The following is a 23,224-nucleotide window of genomic DNA, read 5'->3' as shown; positions in this document are numbered from 1 at the left end:
CCGCCTTAGGCGATTAACTTATTAACTAGGAATATTGATCTTACTGGCTCTTGAATTATTGATTGGAATGCATAAATATTTAAAATTTCATCTTTGTTGTTTGATATAATTGAAAAATATGAAATATAAACTGAAATTTATATGACAGAGAATTGCTTTTTTATACCTGCTTTCGAAATAAGACACTTTAATATTAAAAGTTACGTTTTAAATATTAGTACATGGACTAATTTAACAGCAAAAAATAACAAACGAGAAAATAATCAAAATACTTACATCATTAAATATATTGAATGAAAAAATAAGATGATGAATTTAAAACTGAACGAAATAATGTAAAAAAAGAGACTCACTTTCTAAAAATAACATTATGAAAACTATTAAAAATATCATTTAAAACGAAATGACGGTCAGAATTTTTTAAGTAATGCATTTTGTGAAGATTAAAAGGTTCTTTTTATTTTCTCTCAGTCAAAATGTCTAAAATAAAAGAAATTTGAATTATATCTATTATGAAATTAAAATGAAAATGAAAATTTTTTTAAAAAATTATCTCAGTAGAAAAACATATTTTAAAACGCGTAAGCGGATATCAAACCGCAGGCAAGTAAAAGTTTACTTTGAAATTAATGTTTCAAAGAATGCAATATTTAAAAACCATGGATTTAACAATGGGAAATGATTATGTGATTAGATGAAACAATAAAATTAGTTTAATTTTTTTAAAGGATTTGCAAAAATATTTTTCATGATTTTATAAAAATCAAAAATTAAAAATATGGAAAATTTTTTAAGATAAATAAATTGATGTTATAAAAGGATAATTTTTACAATTTTAAAATGGTTTATAAATAATATTTTTTGTTCAATAATAGTAATATTATCAGAAGAATTTATGGAATCAAATAATTTTCTTGCGTATAGCCACTATTGCATGTACCGACGACTGACATGCGATGAATGATAGTTTATTATTAAAATGAAATGGATTGATGCTGAAAATAATTTCTCCGAATCGGGAAACGTTTGATTCCTAATTAAAAGGAGACGGTGGGAATGTTGCTGCTTCATTTTCAGTTAATGATACTCAGTGATGAATTTTCAACTAAAAAAATTGGCAGTAGCTTAGGGCCGCTATGCTGATGGGGGCAACAGGCCAGTTGATAATATGATACTATTAGCCAAGTTGTTAAATAAATAAATTTAAAATTCTACGCATTCTCAAATATTAACATTTTGTCAAGTATAATTAGTCCGGTTCCTATAGGTTTCATGGCATTCATTCAGTTATTACAATAAACATCATATTGTGCATAATAATCACATTGTGTACAAACGTGGATGCCAGGTAGTCCTGCATCTCAAATAAATTTTTAAAAAATTACATTATTCATAAAACCTTTAAAATTAAAACAACAACAAAAACCTAAAATGAATCATGTTAAAAATGTGTTGAAATGCCAAATGTGTTTGAAATGTTTAAGTACTATTACTAAATTTATCAATGCATCAAGTAAGGGTCTTCATAATATGAACTGCTTAGGGTAGCAAAATATCAAAATCTATCACTGCAAATACTAAAGGTTATTTAAGAGAGTGATACTGTCTGTTTACACAGCACTATCTCCCTCTCTATTTTTGTGGAAAGGGTTTTCTAGCAAAATTTAAAATAGGTTTAAATAAAATTTAAAAAAAAAATCATTTTTACAATTTTCAGACATTTTGATTATACTTTATGCACAAAACATTTTTTATGCATGTTAAAATGAAAATAATATTTAGTTTATATATATTTAGTCATGTTTCAAATTATATATAACGAGCTTATCTTTCAACAAATTCGATTAGAATATCGCCAATAGAACGGAACAGATAATAGAACATTAAATAGCTTTTTACCCATTTCAATGTTAGATTTTATAAATATATAAACACTTTCTGATTGCCCATGATTATATTTTAAATAACGTCTAACAGTTAGTATTAAGAGATTATTGAAGTTTTATATTTAAAAAATCATTCCTTCCATTTTATGAAATTTTAACTTGCAATTAACTTAATTAAAATGCATTTTAAAATTACTTCAATAATGTAGTAAGAAATTCAAACCAATATTTAATAATTAGTAGCTAATAATTCTGGACTTTCTTGAACTGTAAATAACTAATTCATTTACATTCTAGAAAGTCAGCATATATATATATATAATTCTGTCAACATCAGATTCGATTTACAAGCAAATTTTGAATTAATGATTTACGTCATTTTAGACGAATCTGCATTTCATTTTTGATTATGGAACTAATTATTTCATCGCAAAAATTTAACTAAAGATTCTTTATTTTTTTCAAAATATTTTATTAAGTTTACGACATTCATTCATTTGACTCTCAGTTTTATCTACCACCTTTCTCAAAAATACTGTTAATTATGATCAGAAATTACTTTTTTGGGGGGGATAGCTTTAATTTCAAATTAATAATATGAAATACAACAATAAAAACAACTACTTTAAACAAATTGGACAGTTAAAATTCTTTTGATATAATTGGAACATTGGAAGAAATAACATAGAAGCAACATCTAATTGCAGAATTAAAATGCTAAATATTAAAAAAATTATATGTATTAACCATAAATTTAGTCATTAGAAAATATAGAATTACAGAAGGCAAATATGTAAGGAATGACAATAACAGCTTTTTAAGGTTTTAAATAGATTTTTATATGTGAAAGTATAAAAGAAATATAAACAAGAAACTACCCAAACTTATTTTGAGACAAAGCAGCAAATAATTCATTAGCTAACAACAATTTTGGAAAGAAGGCACAACAAGGCTTCCTGGGAGATGGAAGAAGGTAATAGAGCAAAAGGGTTCTAATATAACAAAATAAATAATACCTTAAACAGTAAATATGTATTCATTTCATATTAGAAATAGAGAAGACACTTTAATATTTCAAGAAAAATTCAAAATAAAGATGTTTATATAATATTCCATTTTTCAGCAAACCTAAGTGCTATTTCTCGGCAGGCCTTATATTTTAAATTATGGGAAGATAATATGAATTATATTTAATTTAGAAATCCTCTCTAGATTTCTGCATCATACCAGAAAAAGGATATTTGACCCTCAATGTCAGATTTAACATCACAAAATCCACATACATGATGAATCCTTAGTGAAAACTAGTTCCTCCAATCCCAAAATCCCTTGTGGCAAACACCTTTGAATGCTTTGTTTTTATATTTGTGTTTAAACGATGGCAAAGTTTCTTGACAGCAGAATGGAAAAAAAAAATGTAATTAAAATGAATCTAGTTATTGTCTCTTCCACACTGCAAAACTACATAATGTAATTTATTCTTCTGCTATTATTATATGTTTATTTTTTTTCACGACTACTGAGAAGTCACTAAAAGATATCTCTTAATTAAAATTAATATGCATTTTACACCAGTAACCTAGATGTGATCAGTACACTGCATGTTCATATCTGGGTTTCTGTAGTAAATCACTTGACCATTTGTTGCTCCTTTTCACTGTTATTATTTTTTTTCTTTTCTCTCTCTCTGCCTATTGGAGATATTCCTCCACGAGCTAATTTAGGCATCCAGCTTTATTTTTGTACACTTCGGACTACTTTACCACTAGAATGATCAACATCCTCAAAAATATGAAAGAATCATGTAATAAAAGTATAATATTTAATTGCAGATGGCAATTCTTTTATACTAGTAATCTAACTTGTATATATTATTGTGATTTTTTCATCCAGTATAAAACAACAAAACCTCCAAAACAAATAACATACCTTACGAGTTTCAAATAAGAGTGGTCCAAACTGGACTTTTTGAACTAAGCTGTCTATCAACATTGTGCGTATAACTTATCCATCTCATTATCCTTTAAAAAATGTGCCATTTATAATTTCTGTACTTTATATAATTACACAGTATTAGATTTCACTAAAATTTTGTAAGATAAAACTGCCACTAATGCTCAGTGAAAGCTCGAATCCATCACTGCGATTCATTCTCAGAACAAAAAAAAAAAAAAATAAAGTTGCTGTGTGGGTAAATTCTTCTTTTTTCATGTTGCAATTAAGTACAGATTTTATTCATCAGCTTCAGAAGTACCACTTTAAATAGAAACATAACGCAGTATTTAAAATTATATATGGCTAAAAAATTTATGGGAAGCAAAATTATCTGAAAAAATAAACTAGCAATTCTTTCAAAATATTATAATGAGATAGAGGTACATTAAAAATTTCAATAACTAAAAAAATTAATTTTAAAAAATGTAAAGATTTACATTTAGTGATAAAAATTAAATTATAATATAGAAATGTAACAAATTTTAATTTACATACAAAATAAATATCTCCCCCCCACACATGATATACAATTGTCAGGAATTTTTTGAAATTATTACAATATGCACATTAAATATTTTATTATGTGGAACATTTAGACGTTTCATATCCTATGTAAATATTTTCCATAGAATAATTATTGCCTCTACAGACATACTTTTGCCTCTATTAAACCATTAAATCTTGAATTTGATATATTTTATATTCTTCTGTCTCGGAAAGAAAAATTTATAGTTAGTGCACACATTCGGAACTATGTAGTTCTAACAAAGAAACTGGACACAAAAGCTTGCAAATGAACTTAAAGCATATCTAATAAAAATTTATACAAATTTTTGAATGAAAAAATGCTGTTCAAATGGCAATAAATCTAAAAAGCGTTTTTGAATATATATTATTAACTCATTTTTATATTTTATTGTTGCTTACAATGCTTTTTATTAGTATACTCAGATTAGGTTTAAGTGATGATTAATGCAAATGGTTTCCCATATTACTTATTATTTATTCATTTGCAAGCTTTTGTGTCCAATTTCTTTTCAATAGCTTACACCATTTTTCCTTTGGTAAATTTAAGAAATCCTATTTTGTTTTAATTCTATTAATTGATTTAAAAAGAGCTTCTTTGCAGCAATTATTTACTATGCTTTCATTTTTTTTCTCTAAAAAGCAAAAAGAATTTCGGCATCAAAGAAGTCAAAATTTTAAAATTGCTCTTAAGATTTATTACTTAAATTTCAACTGTTCTGACATTTAAAATATAGAAACATTCAGCTATTTATAAACAATTTTCTGCAATAATAAAACAAAAGCAAGTTTACAAAAAAAAAAAAAGCATTGAAAGTAGGATAGAATTTTGCATCAAAGGTAAATGCCTTCCAGCATATAGAATTATTTTTTTTTACACTTTCAACATATTTGATATTAAAAAGTGGCAATAAACATACTAATGTTTTATCACCATCACACCCTACAAGATTGGCACCTGGGACATTTATATGCACCCATGCCCCTTGATCATTATAGCACTGATCGAATTATATTAAATGTCATACAAAATGGATCAATCAGAACACTCTTCCTATTTTTTTTTTTTTTTTTCAAAATGGTATAATTTCACAGCTAACAGCAACAGAATCTTAAATTAAACAAATGCTTACATTTTGAAACTGATGAAATGATACAATTTTAGTAAGAATCATGAGTTCTGGTAAAATAAAAAACTTATTTAAGAATCTTCTTTAATGTTGAAAAAATTCTTTAAATTTTGAATGCAGTTCATTAATTCAGTCTTTTGATTTTCCTCCCCCCTTTTGATATTTGGCATTTTGTCTAATTCAAACTCTTTTTACTTTAATTCCATTACCTGGATGTTCTTTTCATTCCAAATTTTGTTTAGTTTTAATTTGCTGTGTGAGGTTACATATGTATAAAAATAATGATACAAAAGACTCATAAAAAAAGAAACCTTATTAATAAATAATTTTAGAAGCTGAGGAATACAGGAAGTTGCTATGATATAAAAAAGAATGGAAAGAAAAATATAAGCCTAACTACATGTTCTGAATTAACTAAAATAATGATTAGCACTAAAAGCGATGCATTTCCAAACTTCTCACAAAGGAAGAACCAAATGCTTTTAATCAAGGAATGCTCAAAGGTCAATTCTCAATTAGTATTATCTCAGACAGAAAGCGAAGGGAAAAACTATATGAAATTTAGTAATTTTTGGTTTGAAAATAGATTTCTATTGTGGAGAATGTTGAATATTCATATTCAAAATAAAATTTTATTCAAACTACCTTTAAAATACAGTAAGATTTTTTCAGAACTATTTAGCTGAGAAGAATGATACATTTTGTAGCATTTACTGCATTGACAAGCTAAGCTATCTTAAATCATAGACTTCATGTATTTTTAAAAAATCGCATGAAACAAATATGATAGTACATATGTGCTTGAAGTTAACATGCAATGAATTAAATATTTGTTTTATGACTTCCAAGAAAAAAATATGGCATATGGTACAGATTGAATTTATTGGTGCATCGCACATTATGTAAAAATAGATGTCTCAATTCAAAAACTGCAATTGATTTGGCAATTTGCACTTACATCAAGCAAGCGCATAACAAGAATTGGCTGCCAAATACGCAGAGTTCATGGATTTAAGCAGGCAACAGGGAGATCTTCTTCTATCAGATCCTTTTTAGACAATATTTTTCAGAAAATTTTCAGTCTCTATTTTTTCCTTCTATTAAGTCACTTCTTCACAATGATTTAGAAATGTCTCAGAATAGTATGCTTTGGCAAAAACAAACATACTGACCATGTCTCATTGAATAGTTTAATAGCTAGCTTTAAATATTAATATATTGTACTTTAAATTTAAATTTTTAAAAAACCACCCTTTTTAAAACATACTAAAAACTTTAAACCATTTTTCAAAATCTCACAAATGTCAACTTACTTACCAGTACATAATGGCAAAGAATATCCAAGAACAACTGCAGAATCCTCATCAGAATTTTTTTGCTCTTGTGGTTCTAATCCAGACAATTCTTCTGATTTGATATTTATTATGTTTTCAGATTGGACTTCTTCCTTAACAGTTAATTTTTTTGAAATAGTAGAAATATCTCCTTGTAAAACATTGATTGCATCACCCTCAACAGGCTCCTGTTTGTGTGTTTCAGTTTCATGACTAACATTAAAATCTGCAATAGTTTTAGAACACAATTCATCATGAGAAGCCCATTGTTCTTTAGTACTGTTATAGAAATTAAAATTCAAAATTTGCTGTTTTTTGAAATGAAATGATTCTAGAACTGACTCTTTAGGTTTGAGGGACAGTAATTTAGAATTGATGTTTTCAGGAAATACAGCTTGAGTGTTTCGCATTTCAACGGGATTATCAACGTCAACAGGATCCAAACTATGTTTTGATGCTTGGTTTTCTGCGACTAAACTAATATTAGGATTTGTTTTATTTTTATCAACATCAACTGTGGAATAAGAGCCGTTATTTTGACGTTTAATACAAAGCCGTATTTGATCATCTTTTGTTTTAAATGAAGGATCTAATCTTTTCACATGCAGTCTTGACTTCTGTTGTTCCCTTTCTCTTTCTCGGAATCCTGGATCACTTCTTTTCAATTTCATTCGTTCACGCTGTCGCTCTCTTTCTTGAGAACGAAAAACGGGGTCTAATCGTTTTAAGCGCATTCGATAACGTCCTTTCTCACGCTCTGCCGCCCTAAACCTTGGATCTTGACGTTTAAGACGCATAACTGTTCTTTGACGGACTCTTTCTTGAGATCTATAATATGGATCCATTCGTCTTTGTTTAGTTTTTAATTTGTTCCGTGTCTTGTAATCAAATCTGAAAAAAAAAAAAAAAAAAAAAAAAAAAAAACGTGTTGGATATTTTGAACTAAAATCAAGCAATGAAGATTTTTCTACAACTAAACCCAACTTTTAATACCAGAAATGATAAAAAAAAAAAAAAAAAAAATCAACAGAATATCTATATATACGATTTTGAATACGCACCATCAAAGATGAAAAAAAAAAAAAAATTAATATCAAATACATATTAAAAAAATTTAATCACAAATTTATTACTGATTGAGCATTACTTCTCACAGAAAACTCTGTTTTATAAAAATGTTGCATCAAGAATTTTAAAAATACGATCATGAGAAGGGTATTTTCGTATATCAAAAACTTAACACAGCAAAATGTCTCATTATTCAATAAAAAATTGCTAAGATACTTGTTGCACATGCCAAAGAAAGCAGTCAACAGAGTGATTTTTTTTACTTAGAGAACAGAATATTTGCTATGATTTTATAAATGCCTTAAATGATGTCACTTAACTATAAATGCTGAGGTATATGAACCTTTGTAAATAGTGCCCTTACTACCTAAGTTGCAAGATTTTTTTTACTATTGCAAAGATTTCACATAGAATTAATGGTCAAGGGAAAAGCCTCCAAGAATTTTTGGACAAAATAAATTCTCAGTAAATGTAAAGTTTAAAAGAAATATTAAATTACATATTTAGTTTTTTTTTTTTAGTTAAAACCCGTCATTTGAATACACTGATCTCTCATTATTCCCATACAACACGAATTCGTATAAGGCAAGAAAGATTACTTGATTAATTAATTCTAGTATTAAAAAGTTTCATAATATGAGAAAGATAAATTTAATTTTTTTGTAGGCTTAAAAAAAAATCGTTTAGAAAAATAAATGTGTACTCTGATTTGTTGTTTATATATGAACAATGATGCTGACAGTTTAAAAAAAGTAATATCTCACCAGTAAAATGTTCTCAGACTCACTAGTACAATTTAGATATATAATTGAACTTGTATAAAATTATTCCAATAACGCATATTCCTTAATGTTGTGCCAAAGTTCACAGTAATTGTCTCTAACAAGTACGCTTTGCATATAATTTAACATATATGTGCTAGGTTCCTTCATTTAAACTAAGGAGTAGATGAATTATTATCCATTAATTATATATTATTTCCCATTTTTAAGCATATTCTTCCGCAGACAAGAATCAGGAGCATATGGAAATATGTTTATTGAATTTCGATAAAATCAAGACCTCCTGATGACAAAATTTACACTGAAAGTTGGATTTTATTAATAATATGCAGCAAGAGATATTTTTTGGAGATAGTCCGACATTTTGATACATGCAGTTGTAAGGTGGAGATAAATACTTTCTGGTTTCCATTTAAAAATATCCGATGTTTTCTTTTGATATATATACAAATCAATATTCTAAATATAAGTTTTTTTTTTTTTTTTTTTTTTTTTAACAAAATGCTTTTAACTTACTGCAGAAAAAACTTTTCATCAATAGGCAATGGTTGTATATTACAAGAAAACTGCTGAGAAAAATGCGTAGGAAGTAACATTTTCGGGTCTGGAGATTGATTTGATTCTGAGTGGGATGGCCATCCTTTCATTACCATAGCTACTTCATTAGCATTTTTTTCACCAAGCAGAATGTTATCTGAACTAACTACTGCCATTCCTGCATCATTTTTGTCATTCAGAGGTGGGCTGAAAATAAGAAAATTAATTTAATTTTCATGATTCTTCTTTTTCAATAAGTAAAATGTACTACATTAATATAGACATCTCGAAGTTTAGAAATATAAATTTGAAAATAATACAATACTTAAAGACAAATAAAAGTATTTAAAATAATAAGAACAATGGTAACAAAACATCAGTTCATCAAATCGTTAATATAAAATATTTCAAAAATATTTAAGAGAATCAAAAACATGCATAATTTAAAATTTTCGTTTCAACAAAAATGATGACATTAGGTAAATCAGAATTTTCATTGCATATACTATCTATTAGAGAGCATGAAATTTTAATTTCGCAAAGAAGTGAATTCCCTTTAACAGTACTTTTTTTCTTTCCCCCCTTCAACAACAACAACAACAACAACAACAACAAAAAAAAAAAAAAAAAAAAAAAAAAACCAAGCGTTTTTAGTAAGTTTATAAATTTTTCAAAAATATCATCAGGTTTAAATTTATGTTAGCAAAAAAATTTTTAACTATCAATTTTTTAAAGTTGTTCAGTTACACATAAATACATTTAAAATAACATGGAAGATTGAAGTTAGTTCTTAATATTTGCCAGATTATTTATTAAACTCTTATGAAAGAACAGAATACACATCTTTAAAATATTTTACTTATTGTACTAAAATTCTAAGTATCTGTACAGGGACAGTTTCAGAATTGTCCAACCTGTTCTATGGCCCAAGGGAGCGAGCATGTAAAGGTGTCAATTCCTAATCATTAATTTAGAAATTCGCACGTTAACTGTAGAATCAGATATCGATGGGAATGAATTGTTTTGAATTAATCAGCATCGAATATTTTTTACAAAACATGACAAGAGGAGTGTTCTTGAAATGTTGTGCATTATATATATACAGATTTTACTGAAAATTCTTCTAACCAAGCCAGTTTCTGTTTCCAATGGCAAAAGAAATTTTTCCAAATTAAAACTCATCGAAACATTTTCAGATCATTTATAGGACAAGGCAATTTAAGTGCATTAATCACTGTCTCAATAAAAAAACGAAGTAGCTCATGACCCAGATTTTTCAGAATGCCTGAAAAAATCTCCAAATGAAAAAGCAAAAAGAGTATACATCGCTTAAATTAGGGCTGCACTACGACTGAATAGTGGTAAATATAATTGTTTCAAATATGTTTCCTAATACATAAAACCATTGAGAAAAAAATGAAGTAGTATTGTTTATTGCTTTCATAGCACAGTTAAATCTTTTATTCATCTTAGGCAACTGTAAGAAAATTAAAACAAATTATATTTGTGCAGATATATTCCATACAGTGTTTAGCTGAAAATATGTATGGCATTTAATTTTAAATATTCCAAAAATGGTTCTAAACCTTAAAAAGAAACATGGATTTCACAGATTTCTTATTTTTAATTTAGGCATTTTATTTCTTAAAATCTGACAAACTCAAGTGATATGAAACTGCATTATGCTATCGCCACTTTTATTTTCTATTGCGTTATAAATTAAGCACAAGTACTAATGGAAATTCATATAAAGAGAATGGGGAACAATTTCATATTAGGTGCCGGATATTCCGGAACCAGTCCCGTGTATATATTAAGTTTTTTTTTTTTTTTTTTTTTTTTTTTTTTTTTTTTAAGACCAAGTTAAGTTCTCATATATCTTAAAGAAAAATGAAAGTTAGTAAAAGAAATATATGAAAAGAAAGAAAAGTCTCATGGCAGTTTCATAAAAACTATTTCTTGATTATTATATAGAACAAAACAATTCACTGATAGGCTAAAAGTCTTATCTATGTGTAGCTGAATATTTCTGAATGATGCAAGCAGTAGTGTTTAGGAGTGATGCCTAATCAGAGGCAAATTTGGTAATTTTATTTCATTTGGATATTGCAAGTTAATTCTCATGCCAAATTATTCATTCTTATAAAGCTAAACAGAATCATTACTTTTAAGTTGATGGAATTCAGTTGGGTTTTACACAGATTTCAGAATAATAAGTCTGTGCTAATTTTACCATGTAAAAAATTTGCTTTTCATTATCCTGGCTACATGTGGCAATATTGTTTAATAGAATCAAACCACGTTTTTAAATATTGATTGATAATAAAAATAACATTTCTAATTTATCAATATATTTACAAACTGTTTATTAATATATTTACAAACTGTTGCCCTGATGTCCCACCCCTAAAGGGGGAAACAAAAGATGGAAAACTAAGATGGAACATTTATTGTCATGTCAAAATTGATTTTAGATAAATATGCTTTAAAAAGTCACTTAAGAATTTTTCGTTTAAATAAATAGAACAGAAACGTAGCTTAAAAATCGCCTGAAGTACCGATAAAGTTATACCTAAAATTTATTAGAACATTTCTGACTCATACAAATTACTTCATTATTTTCATTTATTATTATTATTTTGCAATAATCCATGCATGGAGAAACCGAATCTCAGTACCAAGTCTAAAATTATACAACAGCGACACATTTTGCACTGACATTCAATTAATATCGTCCCATCTTAAAAAGGATTATTCTTAAAATTCTATTTCATTTTCTGAAAACAAAATAACTTTTCTAAACTGGCATTAAGATACCAGCCATAGCAAACAGAAACCAGTAATTGAAATACCTGAAAGACGAGATATCTCGTCTGTAGCATTGAATGTGTTAAGCAGAAAATGTGCATGCGCCAGACTAATGAAATTTAATATGATGTTAAATTTATATACAATATGCAATTGTCAAAATTTGAGTTCTTAATTTGAATTTTTATACCTAATATATTTAATAGAGAAGCTACAGGTTTCATTAGGAAATGTAAAGTAATTTTGACTTTAAAAGAAAATAAACTAATAGTGATTTGTAAAATATACGATTCATTTTACATACGCAAATGAAATTATTATAAGCATTTTTAGGAAAACGATTAAACAACGAAAGAGCTAATACATGGTGGTCAGGATTTTTACTGTTTGATTTTCTCTTACTTTTCCCTGTTATTTCCAGGTTTAAAAAAATTCCCTGACTTTTTTTCAGACACATCTAAAATCCTTAGAATAATTCTGTTTTATTTTCGTTCGGTTATGTATTGCGTAGTTTGATAACATGCGAGAAGTAGTGTTCTACTCTCTTTTACAAAAATCAATGTATAATAAAAAATTTAATATTTATAAAGCAAAAATTTATATATATATATTCGATCACAAGGTTTCAGATAAGCATATTTTGTAAACATTTTTCCAATTTTTACAAACATATTAATCAACATATACAATATACTAGAATATGTGTGCTCTTTCAGACGGGCTCTTCTCAGAGCTGATTATCTAAATTTATTCATGAAAGATGCAATACAAAATCACATGCAAATTAGCAGAGTACTTAAGAATGAAATAATCTATTTCCCTTCAGAGTAATCTTCCCTATTTATATTGTTTACTAACACCCAAATGAAGACTTAATAATAATACACCACTAACAGAAAAGTTATCACTTACGAGCACAAAATAAAAAAAGAGCTAAAGAAAATATTGGCAACAATAGTATTCATACTTTTATATTTAGATACGCATACTTTTAAACTGAAAGGAGGTGGTATTGCATCACAATAAAATTATTCAGTGACAAGTAGAGTAAAATAATCACCAAATCGCCAAACATAGTAAAAAAAATCACCTGCACATAGGCAGAATAATTAACCAATTTATATTATAATAAGGAAAGTGGAAATTTGGTTCTTATCACTAAAGTTTTTTTTATTAAATAAAAGAATTATTTCCATTAAAAAGTTTTAAAAAATGGAATGAATAAATTCTATAAATTTTTATCAGTTTCATATATTCTCTATTTTCAAATACAGAAAACCTTCGCGCTAATATCCATGCGACATTAGGCATTCATTTTACTTAAATAGGGAAGAAATGAAAGATGGGAAAGAAGATACTTACATTCTATTTAACAATATAGTATATTTCGATTATCAATGGTATTAGGAAGAGTAGCAACCGCGGATAAAGCGCAAAAATGAACTAGCCAAACTAAGAATAAATACTCAGGTTTCAAACTAAAACAGTGCGGATCAAAACGACAAAGGATAAAAAAAAAAAAAAAAAAAAAAAAAACAATCAAAAAGTGATAGTTTTAAAATCTCTCAAGTCTCTTCATCAAAAAGTGATAGTCTCGGGTTTCTGAAACGACCAATATATCAAACCGTATTAGAAAAATGTTAATGTCTCTTCTATAATTTTGAAAAAATGAGAAATATTGAAGAAATATATTTGTATAATAAATCAAATAAGAAACTTAAATTAATGTGTTTAGTATTATTTTAATTTCAGAACAGTTTTACTTAATGAAGGAAGCCTTTTAGATACGCATAATAATAATAATAATAATAATAAATAAGAAAATGGAAGAAAACATCAGCATAACTTTGAAGATCCCTTATTTAACAAATGATTTGTATTGATTTCCAATACTCAGAGAAACAAAGCACAAACAAACAAAGATGATTAAAGAAAATATAAGCAATACCTCCGATACTTCCTAATAAATTGGCTGAGAAATGGAAAAATAAATCGATTGTTGTATCAAATATATTTATTTACAACAATTTAGTCCTAGATTATAATAAAGGGCAATATTTTATATCAAGTTAAAAATAACTTTGGATATTATCAACACAAAAATTCATATTTTCACTGCGCATAGTACAATCGACATCACAATGGAAGAAACTAGCTGGTCCAATCTCTAGAAACTTACTAATATACTCCTTAAAAAAGTGTCCCTCCTCCATGAATGCCACGAATGGTCAAAGTCCTGGCTGCATATAAGCATTCTGTGTGTCGTAGTACAGAGGAGAAAACGGATATGTGTTTTAGGCACGTTTTTTCGACCGAATAAAATCAAAATATGATGCATAACTGCTTTCTCGATTATGCCTCGAAAACGTATATAACTGTGATTGTAACAGAAGGTTTTCCCCACAATATTTTGATGAATGACATTTTTTGAAAGCTTCAAAACAAAGTTGACCACTAGCTTTTTATCAGAAAAATCAGCCCTTTCTCCTTGTTCCCTTTTTTAAAGAATTTTATAAAGATTCGAAATAGGATTTTTTTTATCGGTAAATGAACAATTCAGTTCAAACAAAGAAATTAGATTAAAATTCTTGCTAAAGATAGAATTTAGATAAAAGCATTATTTTTAAAAAAAGCTCCCTAGTCATAAATTATCCTATGAAGAAAAGTTATGTAGACTTTCATCCTTGAATACATTTAGTAACTGAAATACATTATACACAACAGGGCATGGCTTGGGAAATAGGGAGCAAAGCAATAAGAAATGATAAATTGAATGGGAAACTAAGAAAAATTCCAAATAAATGTAAGGCATTTAATTGACAAAGAAAAGAACGAAAAGCTAATTACTTGGTTTTGCATGAGGATTAGTTATAATATATATATTGTATCAGTAGCTCTGTTTAAAATAAATTCTGATAAGGCATTTTTTTAAAATATGCCAGTGCTTTTAAAGAATTATTTCTTTTTCTAGTTAAATATTTTTGCTTTACTATGCTATGAAACACACATACTATTTTCAATGTACAAGTATAATTATAAAAAAAATAATTCTACTAATTATAGTATCTCAAATAAAGTTATTAATACTGGTAATTTATATGAAAATTATAAAAATTAGCTTGTATAAATAGTTACCTAAACTAATAATAACAGTACAAAACTAAAAGAAACGGATCCACAACTTTCTGTTATGGCCCCTACTGAACAACAAACCTTAGATGCTTAGTAGAAGCTTTATCCCCAAACTTTCAATTGTAATAATTGACAAGGAAATTACAAATTTGATAACTGAGTTGGTTTTCATTATATTAAAGGAATTTTAAAAATATATCTTTCGCATTGAGCTTTTACTGCAAAATTCCTTTTCTTGAGTTTCAAATAAAAAATAATTTCACCAACAGAAAAGGCACATATTAAAATTTTTAGACAATATAATAAATTTTTAATGGTACTGGAATTTTTTTAATTATAAAACATTCAAATGATTTTTGGTGAACTGATTAGAAAAAAATAAAATAGAAAAGAATAAAAAATATTAAAAAAAATTCTACGAAAGGTCGGACAGATGCACTCCCACTGCCCCTCAAAGGGTTAAATAATTATAAAGACAACTTTAATAGTGATAAGTAACAACTTTAATTACTATTATTTGAATTATTATTACTACAGTTATTAAAAATTTTAAATTAATGGATTAAAATGGTTAAAACATTTTATTTTAAAAAGTTGCAAGTTTTGACAATATGAGGCAACAGGCACTAAATTACTTTGAGGTCCTTTCTAAATAAAATCTATTCATTACATGAGAGAAACTTATTTGCACTTTTAGCTTCACATTTAAGCTTATTTTCTAATATTCATTATTTCATTTAAAAGCAATTCTTATATCGTAATTTGCTGCCGCTAAATTATTTATTTTCAATTATTTGTACAGAGAATATATTTTATTATGGACAAAGTTTATATATAGTGCCCTTTTGTAAAAATGATTACCTTATATTTTATAAATTTGGGGGGGGGAGGGGGAATTTACTCTTATGACAAATGCTTCTCAAAAAAATGTTTGTGGGCATAACGGATCCTGAGATCTTGAAAAATGCCTTTTCACCACTTTCTTACAAAAAAAAAAAAAAATCTAAAAGAAACTATTTGAAATTTTAAAACAGCAACACTAAAATATGATTCTATGATATGAATAGAAAAATCTGAGTCACTTTTCAACAAGCCCTTTTATTCCCCTGAAATAGTTGAATTTTTCATAAAATATTGAGGATATTGATATGAAATTAAAAAAAATATTCCCTTCTGTTTATCGTGTGCCAAATTTCATACTTCCAACTCTTCGTGTTCACAAACATGTGTTACTGGACACAGTATGATCTAAAATGCAAGTTAAAATTGCAGGAAGAATTTCTTGAGATGTTAAGTTTCAACAGCTTATATATTCAAGACACACAACAAGGAGTGAGCATGCTTTGTGGTTAAATGTTGTTTGACTATATCTTTGAAGGAGAACTCAAATATTGAGAAGCAAATGTAAAAACAATTTTGAATGAGATTATGATTGTTATTTTTTAATTTGTGGTGGATTTAAGTAATTAGACTCTAGGTAGTACACATTATGTGATTTTTCTTTAATAAACTGGTCAAGCTAATTTAACAAAGTAACAAGCACATTTTAAACTTTTATCATCATGTTAAGATTTATTTCAGGTTAATTTTTTATTTCTGGATTTTTGTGAAAATGCATGTTTCTATTTATTATGGTTCATGGCAGTGTGGAATCCACATCTAAACAAAGTTTTATTTAAGCATACTCGTGTCTCAAAATACTATAGTAAGAAAATGAACACAATAAAATAGAGAGAAACCTACCGTTGTGAAGAAAAATGCTTTTTGTAAGTGAGTGGCACTGCATGCCACCAAGTTTGTATAAATGTAATTGAGACGTTGCTGTGTGACATCCGTATGTACTTGTAAATAGAGTGAAGCGATCACGAGTGTAGGCTCGATGGTTGCTCTGAATAAATATGTTTTACTTCATTATTTGAAGATTGAATTTCTTCCAACAGTACCCAGCATCTTGTAGAATTTATATTTGATTTTTTTCCTTAAACCTAATAAATTATTGAGATTATGCTAATATTTTATAAATCACAGAATTTGTATTGTAAAAAAATTATTTATCTGGAATATAACATTATTTTTAATTGACCTATCCATCCTCCCCAGACCAACAGTGCTAGGTACCCAATAGCAGAAAATGCCCAACTGCAAAGATATAAAATCTTCAAGATATTGTCCAGCATTCAGAATACTCGACAATACTTTGTACAACATTTTGTACTACTAAGGTAATTGTTTAGTTGGAAATCCATCATTGTTTTGATTCAGAATAGCTTCATGAAATCATAAAAGAAATTTCAAATATCCTTTTAAGATGTGCATCTGACTCAAGAACCAGGAAGGTCAGGGAATGATCCTCATTTTCTAAGTCATTAAAAGAACAAGTTTGTAATTGCTTTTATTAAATCATAAGATGTATTTTCCTTTTGTTTGCAGTAATAATGTATTATAATTGGTAGAACAAACAGTGAATTTCAATGTAATATAAACAGAAGTATACCATAACATAAGCTGGTAACTTAAATTTAGTCTATTTACATACTTTCTGAGAAAGAAAGTAAAATTATATAAACATTTTTTTAACAATAACGATAGATAGTATTGAGCTAAATAATGAAAAAAGAATATTTGAAATCTCAGAGGGGCACAAAAGTAAATATTAGGTAGCATTAAAATGATAATAAACAGAATATAAACAAAAATGAAAGAGGACTAGGATAAAAAGAGATATTAAAAGACTGACAGAAAAAATAACTTTTCTTACTTTTAACTGGGAGAACTTGCCTACAATATTTTCATAGTCTAATTTTCGCATTACATTATTTTCAATAAGTAAGAGTACAATTATGCTATACACATAACATTCAACCATAGTTCTTAATTGTTTTAGAGCAGAAAATGACTATCTTCACTTGCAATACAAATTGACATGGATTTCTGCAAGATATCAGTTTTAAGGAAACTAAACAAAATATGATTAAAAATATTTTATTTATATATTAAAATACCATTTGTAATTTACTGTATTTAAGATATTTCACTGATTTAGAAAAAATGTACAAACTTAAATGATCTTACATTATTAAAAAGTAAATGATTTGCATGGCAATGGCAGCTTTAAAGCAAAAAAGATTCCCTCTAAAATATGGCAATGCTGTTTTATGGGAAAAAAAAAATCCCCCTATGATTGTTGTATGTTGTTGAGTTTGATTTCACCCAAATTTATCCCTTTCATAAAATAAGCAAGAGACTAATTGTAATTGTTTATAAGCTTTTAGAGAAAGGATACAGTTGATTTAACAATATTCTTATATATATTTTTAATCATTTTCATATCTGAAAAATTCTTTATGGTTGCTTAAAAAAATAATTATTCTACCACTCTTTTGAAATTATTTATTGATTTGATCTTTTCTCTCCATTACTTATCCCCACCACCTTTCTTTGGCTCTTTTCATTTATTAATTTTTTTAAAGCTCTAACTGCAAGGGGAAAAAATTTCAATGAGCAGGGTAACAATGAAGAAAATTCATCATTAGCCTAGCACTGTGATAAACATCAAACAGCTTTTGAGGCTCCCTTATTCTCAAGGCAATCACCTAAAACACCTGTATGAAATCTGCCACTGATTCTAAATACATGGAAAAGTTGGAATAGCATATGGAATTGAGAGCAATCTTACTTGAATATAAAGGTAGGTGGTTCAAAATTCAAAGCTTTTTCCCAACAGAGCTCTTAAAGGAAAGTACTCTCATGAACAAATATGGAATATACCAAAATTTATTTTTGCTTCCAACATTTTTATGATAATTATGATTTTTGCTCCTGTATGTTAAGAAAAATTGGCCAATGCAATGTATTTTTTCTAAAATTTACAAAGTAAAAAGCAAATTTTTTTCATCTTGAGAATAACTACACTTTATCATTAAATTTAAAAATAATTACTCTATTTAAAAATTAAATTTTACCTCTGATTCAAATATCATATGAATAAGCAGTTATTTTGTGGGTTAAGAATGGTTAAAATTTCACTGAAAATTTTTAAAATTGTTATTAATTAAAATTATCCATGCAGGATTGAAGCTGGATCACTGCTGACCAAATGGAAAAATTTCCTAGAATATGAACTATATCAAAATTTTGAATGCTATTTTCTGTTAATTAGCTGATTATTGCACTTAATATACCATATCTCATAATAAACTGAGTCTCCCCACCTATGACTTCCCCTTGTAAACTCTAGAAAATAAACATTTTACATACATATATAAATTAAGTGATGTAAACTTTAATTTTACTTTATTATTAAAATTCTATACTATGTGATGATATTTAAATAATTTATTGAGGGTGTAGAGAAGAAGGGCTTGGTTGCAAAAATGTGGAATAGATAAAAGGAAAGAGAAAAGAAAGAACTACAGGCTTTTTTTGTTAAATAAAAGAGCAAAGAGAGATTTGCTGCTTTAAGTTCAGTTTTATAGCTTGATCTATTTACTGATCAGGCTGTAAAGCTACACTGACAAAATAATCCTTCATAAAAAATAATATAAATGTAATAAATATTATAATCAATTTCTTTATACTTTGTTTAATTACAAATAAATCTTATAAATAAAAGATACTTACAGATCATAAGATTTAGAATCAGGCGATTCAATTTCCCAATCGCACTGAGTGCCTATGGAGACATAATTAGTAGAAGGTAAAGGAATTGGCTGTTCAAGTTTTACATTTTCTGCAAGTAACAATTCACTTTCATCCACCTTTAAAATTGTTTCAACCGGCAAGTATGCAGAAGCCATACTACCTATATTTGTATATTATATACATATAAGTGAAGAGAATTAATAAATGACAACATACTAAAATAAGAGACAATATAATACATTTTTCCCAGTAAAAAATTTAGATAAAAATCTGAAGTTAGGTTTTACAAAAATTTTAATTTTTGAAATTACTTTACCTTGGGATTTATTTTGACAAAGTAAACCATAATAATATTATTTGTAGATAAAATTGTTCTTCTAATTGCACATAATTATTAAAAAGAAAAATGATTCAATAGGTAGAATAAATCATTTTATTCAATAAAACTGGACATTTTATAATTGGTTCAATTAATTTGGAAGTCTTAATTTCTGAAGTAAAGAAATTAATAATTAAACAGAGCATATATTTGAAATGATGCATTATTTATAAGAAAATATACTTTAAAACCAAAGTTAAAACTGCATTTTAAACTGGAAAATAAATTATATGATAAGCAGATAGTTTTCCCACAATTTTATATGATCTTTTATTTATTGGAAAAGAGATACAGAAAGGAAATGTGAAGAATATTCCAAGTTTATTATATATACTTCAATTTTTTCCTTACATGACCAAAACCACAAATTTTGAGATTTTTATTTTCTATAAATTTAAGCTTTTTGTTGAATTGAAAAAGTTAATTTTCTCATAAAAAAATTGTAAAACCTACTGAAAAAAGTGTAAACCTTATTGAGTATTAATACTGCATTTAACTTGCTTCTTTCCACACCTGGATAATTTATAAATGGAGCAATCTACACTGTTGTACTGGATGATATTCATTTAAGATAAATCATACCATGCATCCTATATTTCGGGATGTCATGGATAATTCAAATGAATCCCGGTATATCACTTGTCCCCTGCTTTATTTATAAGTCAAAACTCAAATTTAAGAGAGATACACATCCAAATTAAAAAATTTACCTTTGAATAAGTCTTTTATTTAATTTTTATAATATTCAGAATATAGCCAACCTAACAGGACAAATATGATGAATTAATCTGAAGGAGAGAAAATAAAACTAATAGAAAAATATTATGTAAACATCTATATCTCTTCCATCTGAAAGAAATTTATTAATTCCTTATTTCTCAACTTCAATTCAAACATTATTTCCTGATTTTATCAAACTCCTTACTAAACTACAAATATCCCAAATTGTGCAATGAGCAGAAGTTCAAGAATTTAGCCATTTTAGCTATCCAGAAAAATCCTGGCTGATATTTAGGTTTTAAGTCATAAACAGTATTCATTATTAAAAAGCTATATTTGAATAAAACTGTTTCAGAAATAAAATTAATATTTTTCAATTAATATGTTTTTATTTCAAATAATGAATTATCAAATTATATTTTGGCAACAAAATAAATTTACTACTTCATGAGCTTACTTCAAAAACCTGTAGGATTATCAATGTTTAGAAGAAAATATTTTAGTTGGTTATTTATATTAGTCCCAGTCTTCACAATATTACTATGGCACCTTCATAATAATAATTTACATTTAATATATCAATACTTTGAATATCATAACATATAAAAACATTTAGAATATCAATAATATTTTTTTAAAAAAACATCATATAATTTGACTAATATTTGTATATACTGTTGCTCAATAATCAACAGGTTAAAACTTAAAAAGATATAAATAAACAATAATAAGGGGAAAAAAATTGTTCAGTACTATTATGGATACACATACATAATAATAACAGTGACACAATTAACATAAACCTAATTTGTGTAAGGATATCTAAATATTATGATTATATAGAAATATTATGTAAATATTAAAATAATTAACATAGCAATTAAAATACTTCTACACTCAAATAATTACAAATAAGAGAAGACATGAAAGAAAATAATTACTCGACATGAATTATTCAGTGAAGTTTAAGTTAAAATAAATTAATCTAGTTTAAAAGATAACTATTTATAAAATTTGAAACAGTGGACTGAAAATTTGAAGTGAACTTTAAAACGAAGTTTAATTTCCCTTCAAAACCATACGCTAGCTTAACTATTAAAGTATATTTGACATATATATATAAACAGGACAAATAATTTTTTAAAGAAATGATTTTGAATTTCAGAAAAGAAATTGATTGAAATTTAGTTCTTGGTTGGAAAAGAAAACAATAATAAGTAATGAATTTCGTGTAAACTGACTTACGTAATACGACCAAAAAATACAGAAAAACACATTCATACTAACTGCAATTGGTTCATCTATGTTCCGTCACATACATCGAATATACAGTATGAATATTCACATTAATTTCAACACCGAAACTATTCTGCTATTTGTATACAAATACATTCAATCAGTTGTCACCGTGTATTGCCAACTGCTTTTTTCTAAAAATGGAAACCGTTTACATATCGCATTGATGTAAGCTGAATCATACGAGAGCTCTGAAATTATTCATGGAGTTGATTTGATTCAGACTTAAAGGTTCTGGAAATAATAATAAAAAATTATCTAAATCGGAGACACTGAATTGCATAGTCTGCTACATTTTTACGCTTCTATGATAATTATATCTGATTTAAGTAAGCAGGGGTGACGTGACCCATATGCAATGCACATCTAGAAGGAGCTATTCTCTTCCAAACTTTTAAAACCAAATATATTTTCATTTTTTTCGATTTAATCAATATATTTTTAAGTAAAAAAATTTCATAAGACGAAATAATAAAACGTTTAGTTGCAAATCAATTTTTAAGAAGCTGGTTGCAGTATATCATGCATAAAATATGTACATCTGAAACTTAAACAAAATAGCAAAAAGAAAGAATGAAAAAAAAAAAAAAAGATAAAAACTTTTTATAACAGAATTTGAATAATATTTAATAACAGGAACGGGATTTTATAAAATGATAAAGCGTCTCATTTCTTTTAGAATTATAAAATTACATAATATAAAGCTTGCAAATAATATTTAATATTAACATAACAACATATTTAATAATAACATAACAACATATTTAATAATAACATAATATAAAACTTGAAAATGATAATAGAGTAATGATATTATTAGAATAATGTTTTGAACTTAAAAAAGCAATATTTTATTTTAATTTGAATAAATTCGATTGCATATGGTCTTAACTACTGAATAACAGCACAATATTAAATAACTTTCAAAATACCACGAAAAAAAATCTCGAGGCCCCTAGGCAAGTACTTAATTTGCCTAGTCATAGTTCAG

General features: G+C 26.7%; 1 protein-coding gene across 2 annotated transcripts in view; it reads right to left on the bottom strand.

Annotated features, from left to right (window-relative positions):
• LOC129958678 (uncharacterized) overlaps window positions 1-22,331 on the bottom strand; it is a 28,265-nt gene extending 5,934 nt beyond the window's left edge. The window contains exons 1-4 of one of the 2 annotated variants that reach the window (XM_056071321.1): window positions 22,225-22,331; window positions 19,818-19,998; window positions 9,237-9,464; window positions 6,854-7,761 (exon numbers count right to left, since the gene is read on the bottom strand). In XM_056071321.1, the coding sequence (XP_055927296.1) occupies window positions 6,854-7,761; window positions 9,237-9,464; window positions 19,818-19,993 (1,312 nt within the window). In that variant the 5' untranslated portion in view covers window positions 19,994-19,998; window positions 22,225-22,331. Of the gene's footprint in view, window positions 1-6,853; window positions 7,762-9,236; window positions 9,465-19,817; window positions 19,999-22,182 lie in introns of both variants that reach the window. The other variant, XM_056071320.1, reaches the window with a different exon arrangement.
• Between the last annotated feature and the right edge of the window lie 893 nt (window positions 22,332-23,224).

Source organism: Argiope bruennichi, chromosome X1, assembly GCF_947563725.1.
Source record: "Argiope bruennichi chromosome X1, qqArgBrue1.1, whole genome shotgun sequence".
Taxonomy (NCBI): Eukaryota; Metazoa; Arthropoda; class Arachnida; order Araneae; family Araneidae; genus Argiope; species Argiope bruennichi.
Note: the sequence above shows the minus strand (reverse complement) of the source record. Positions and strands in the feature narration are given on the sequence as shown.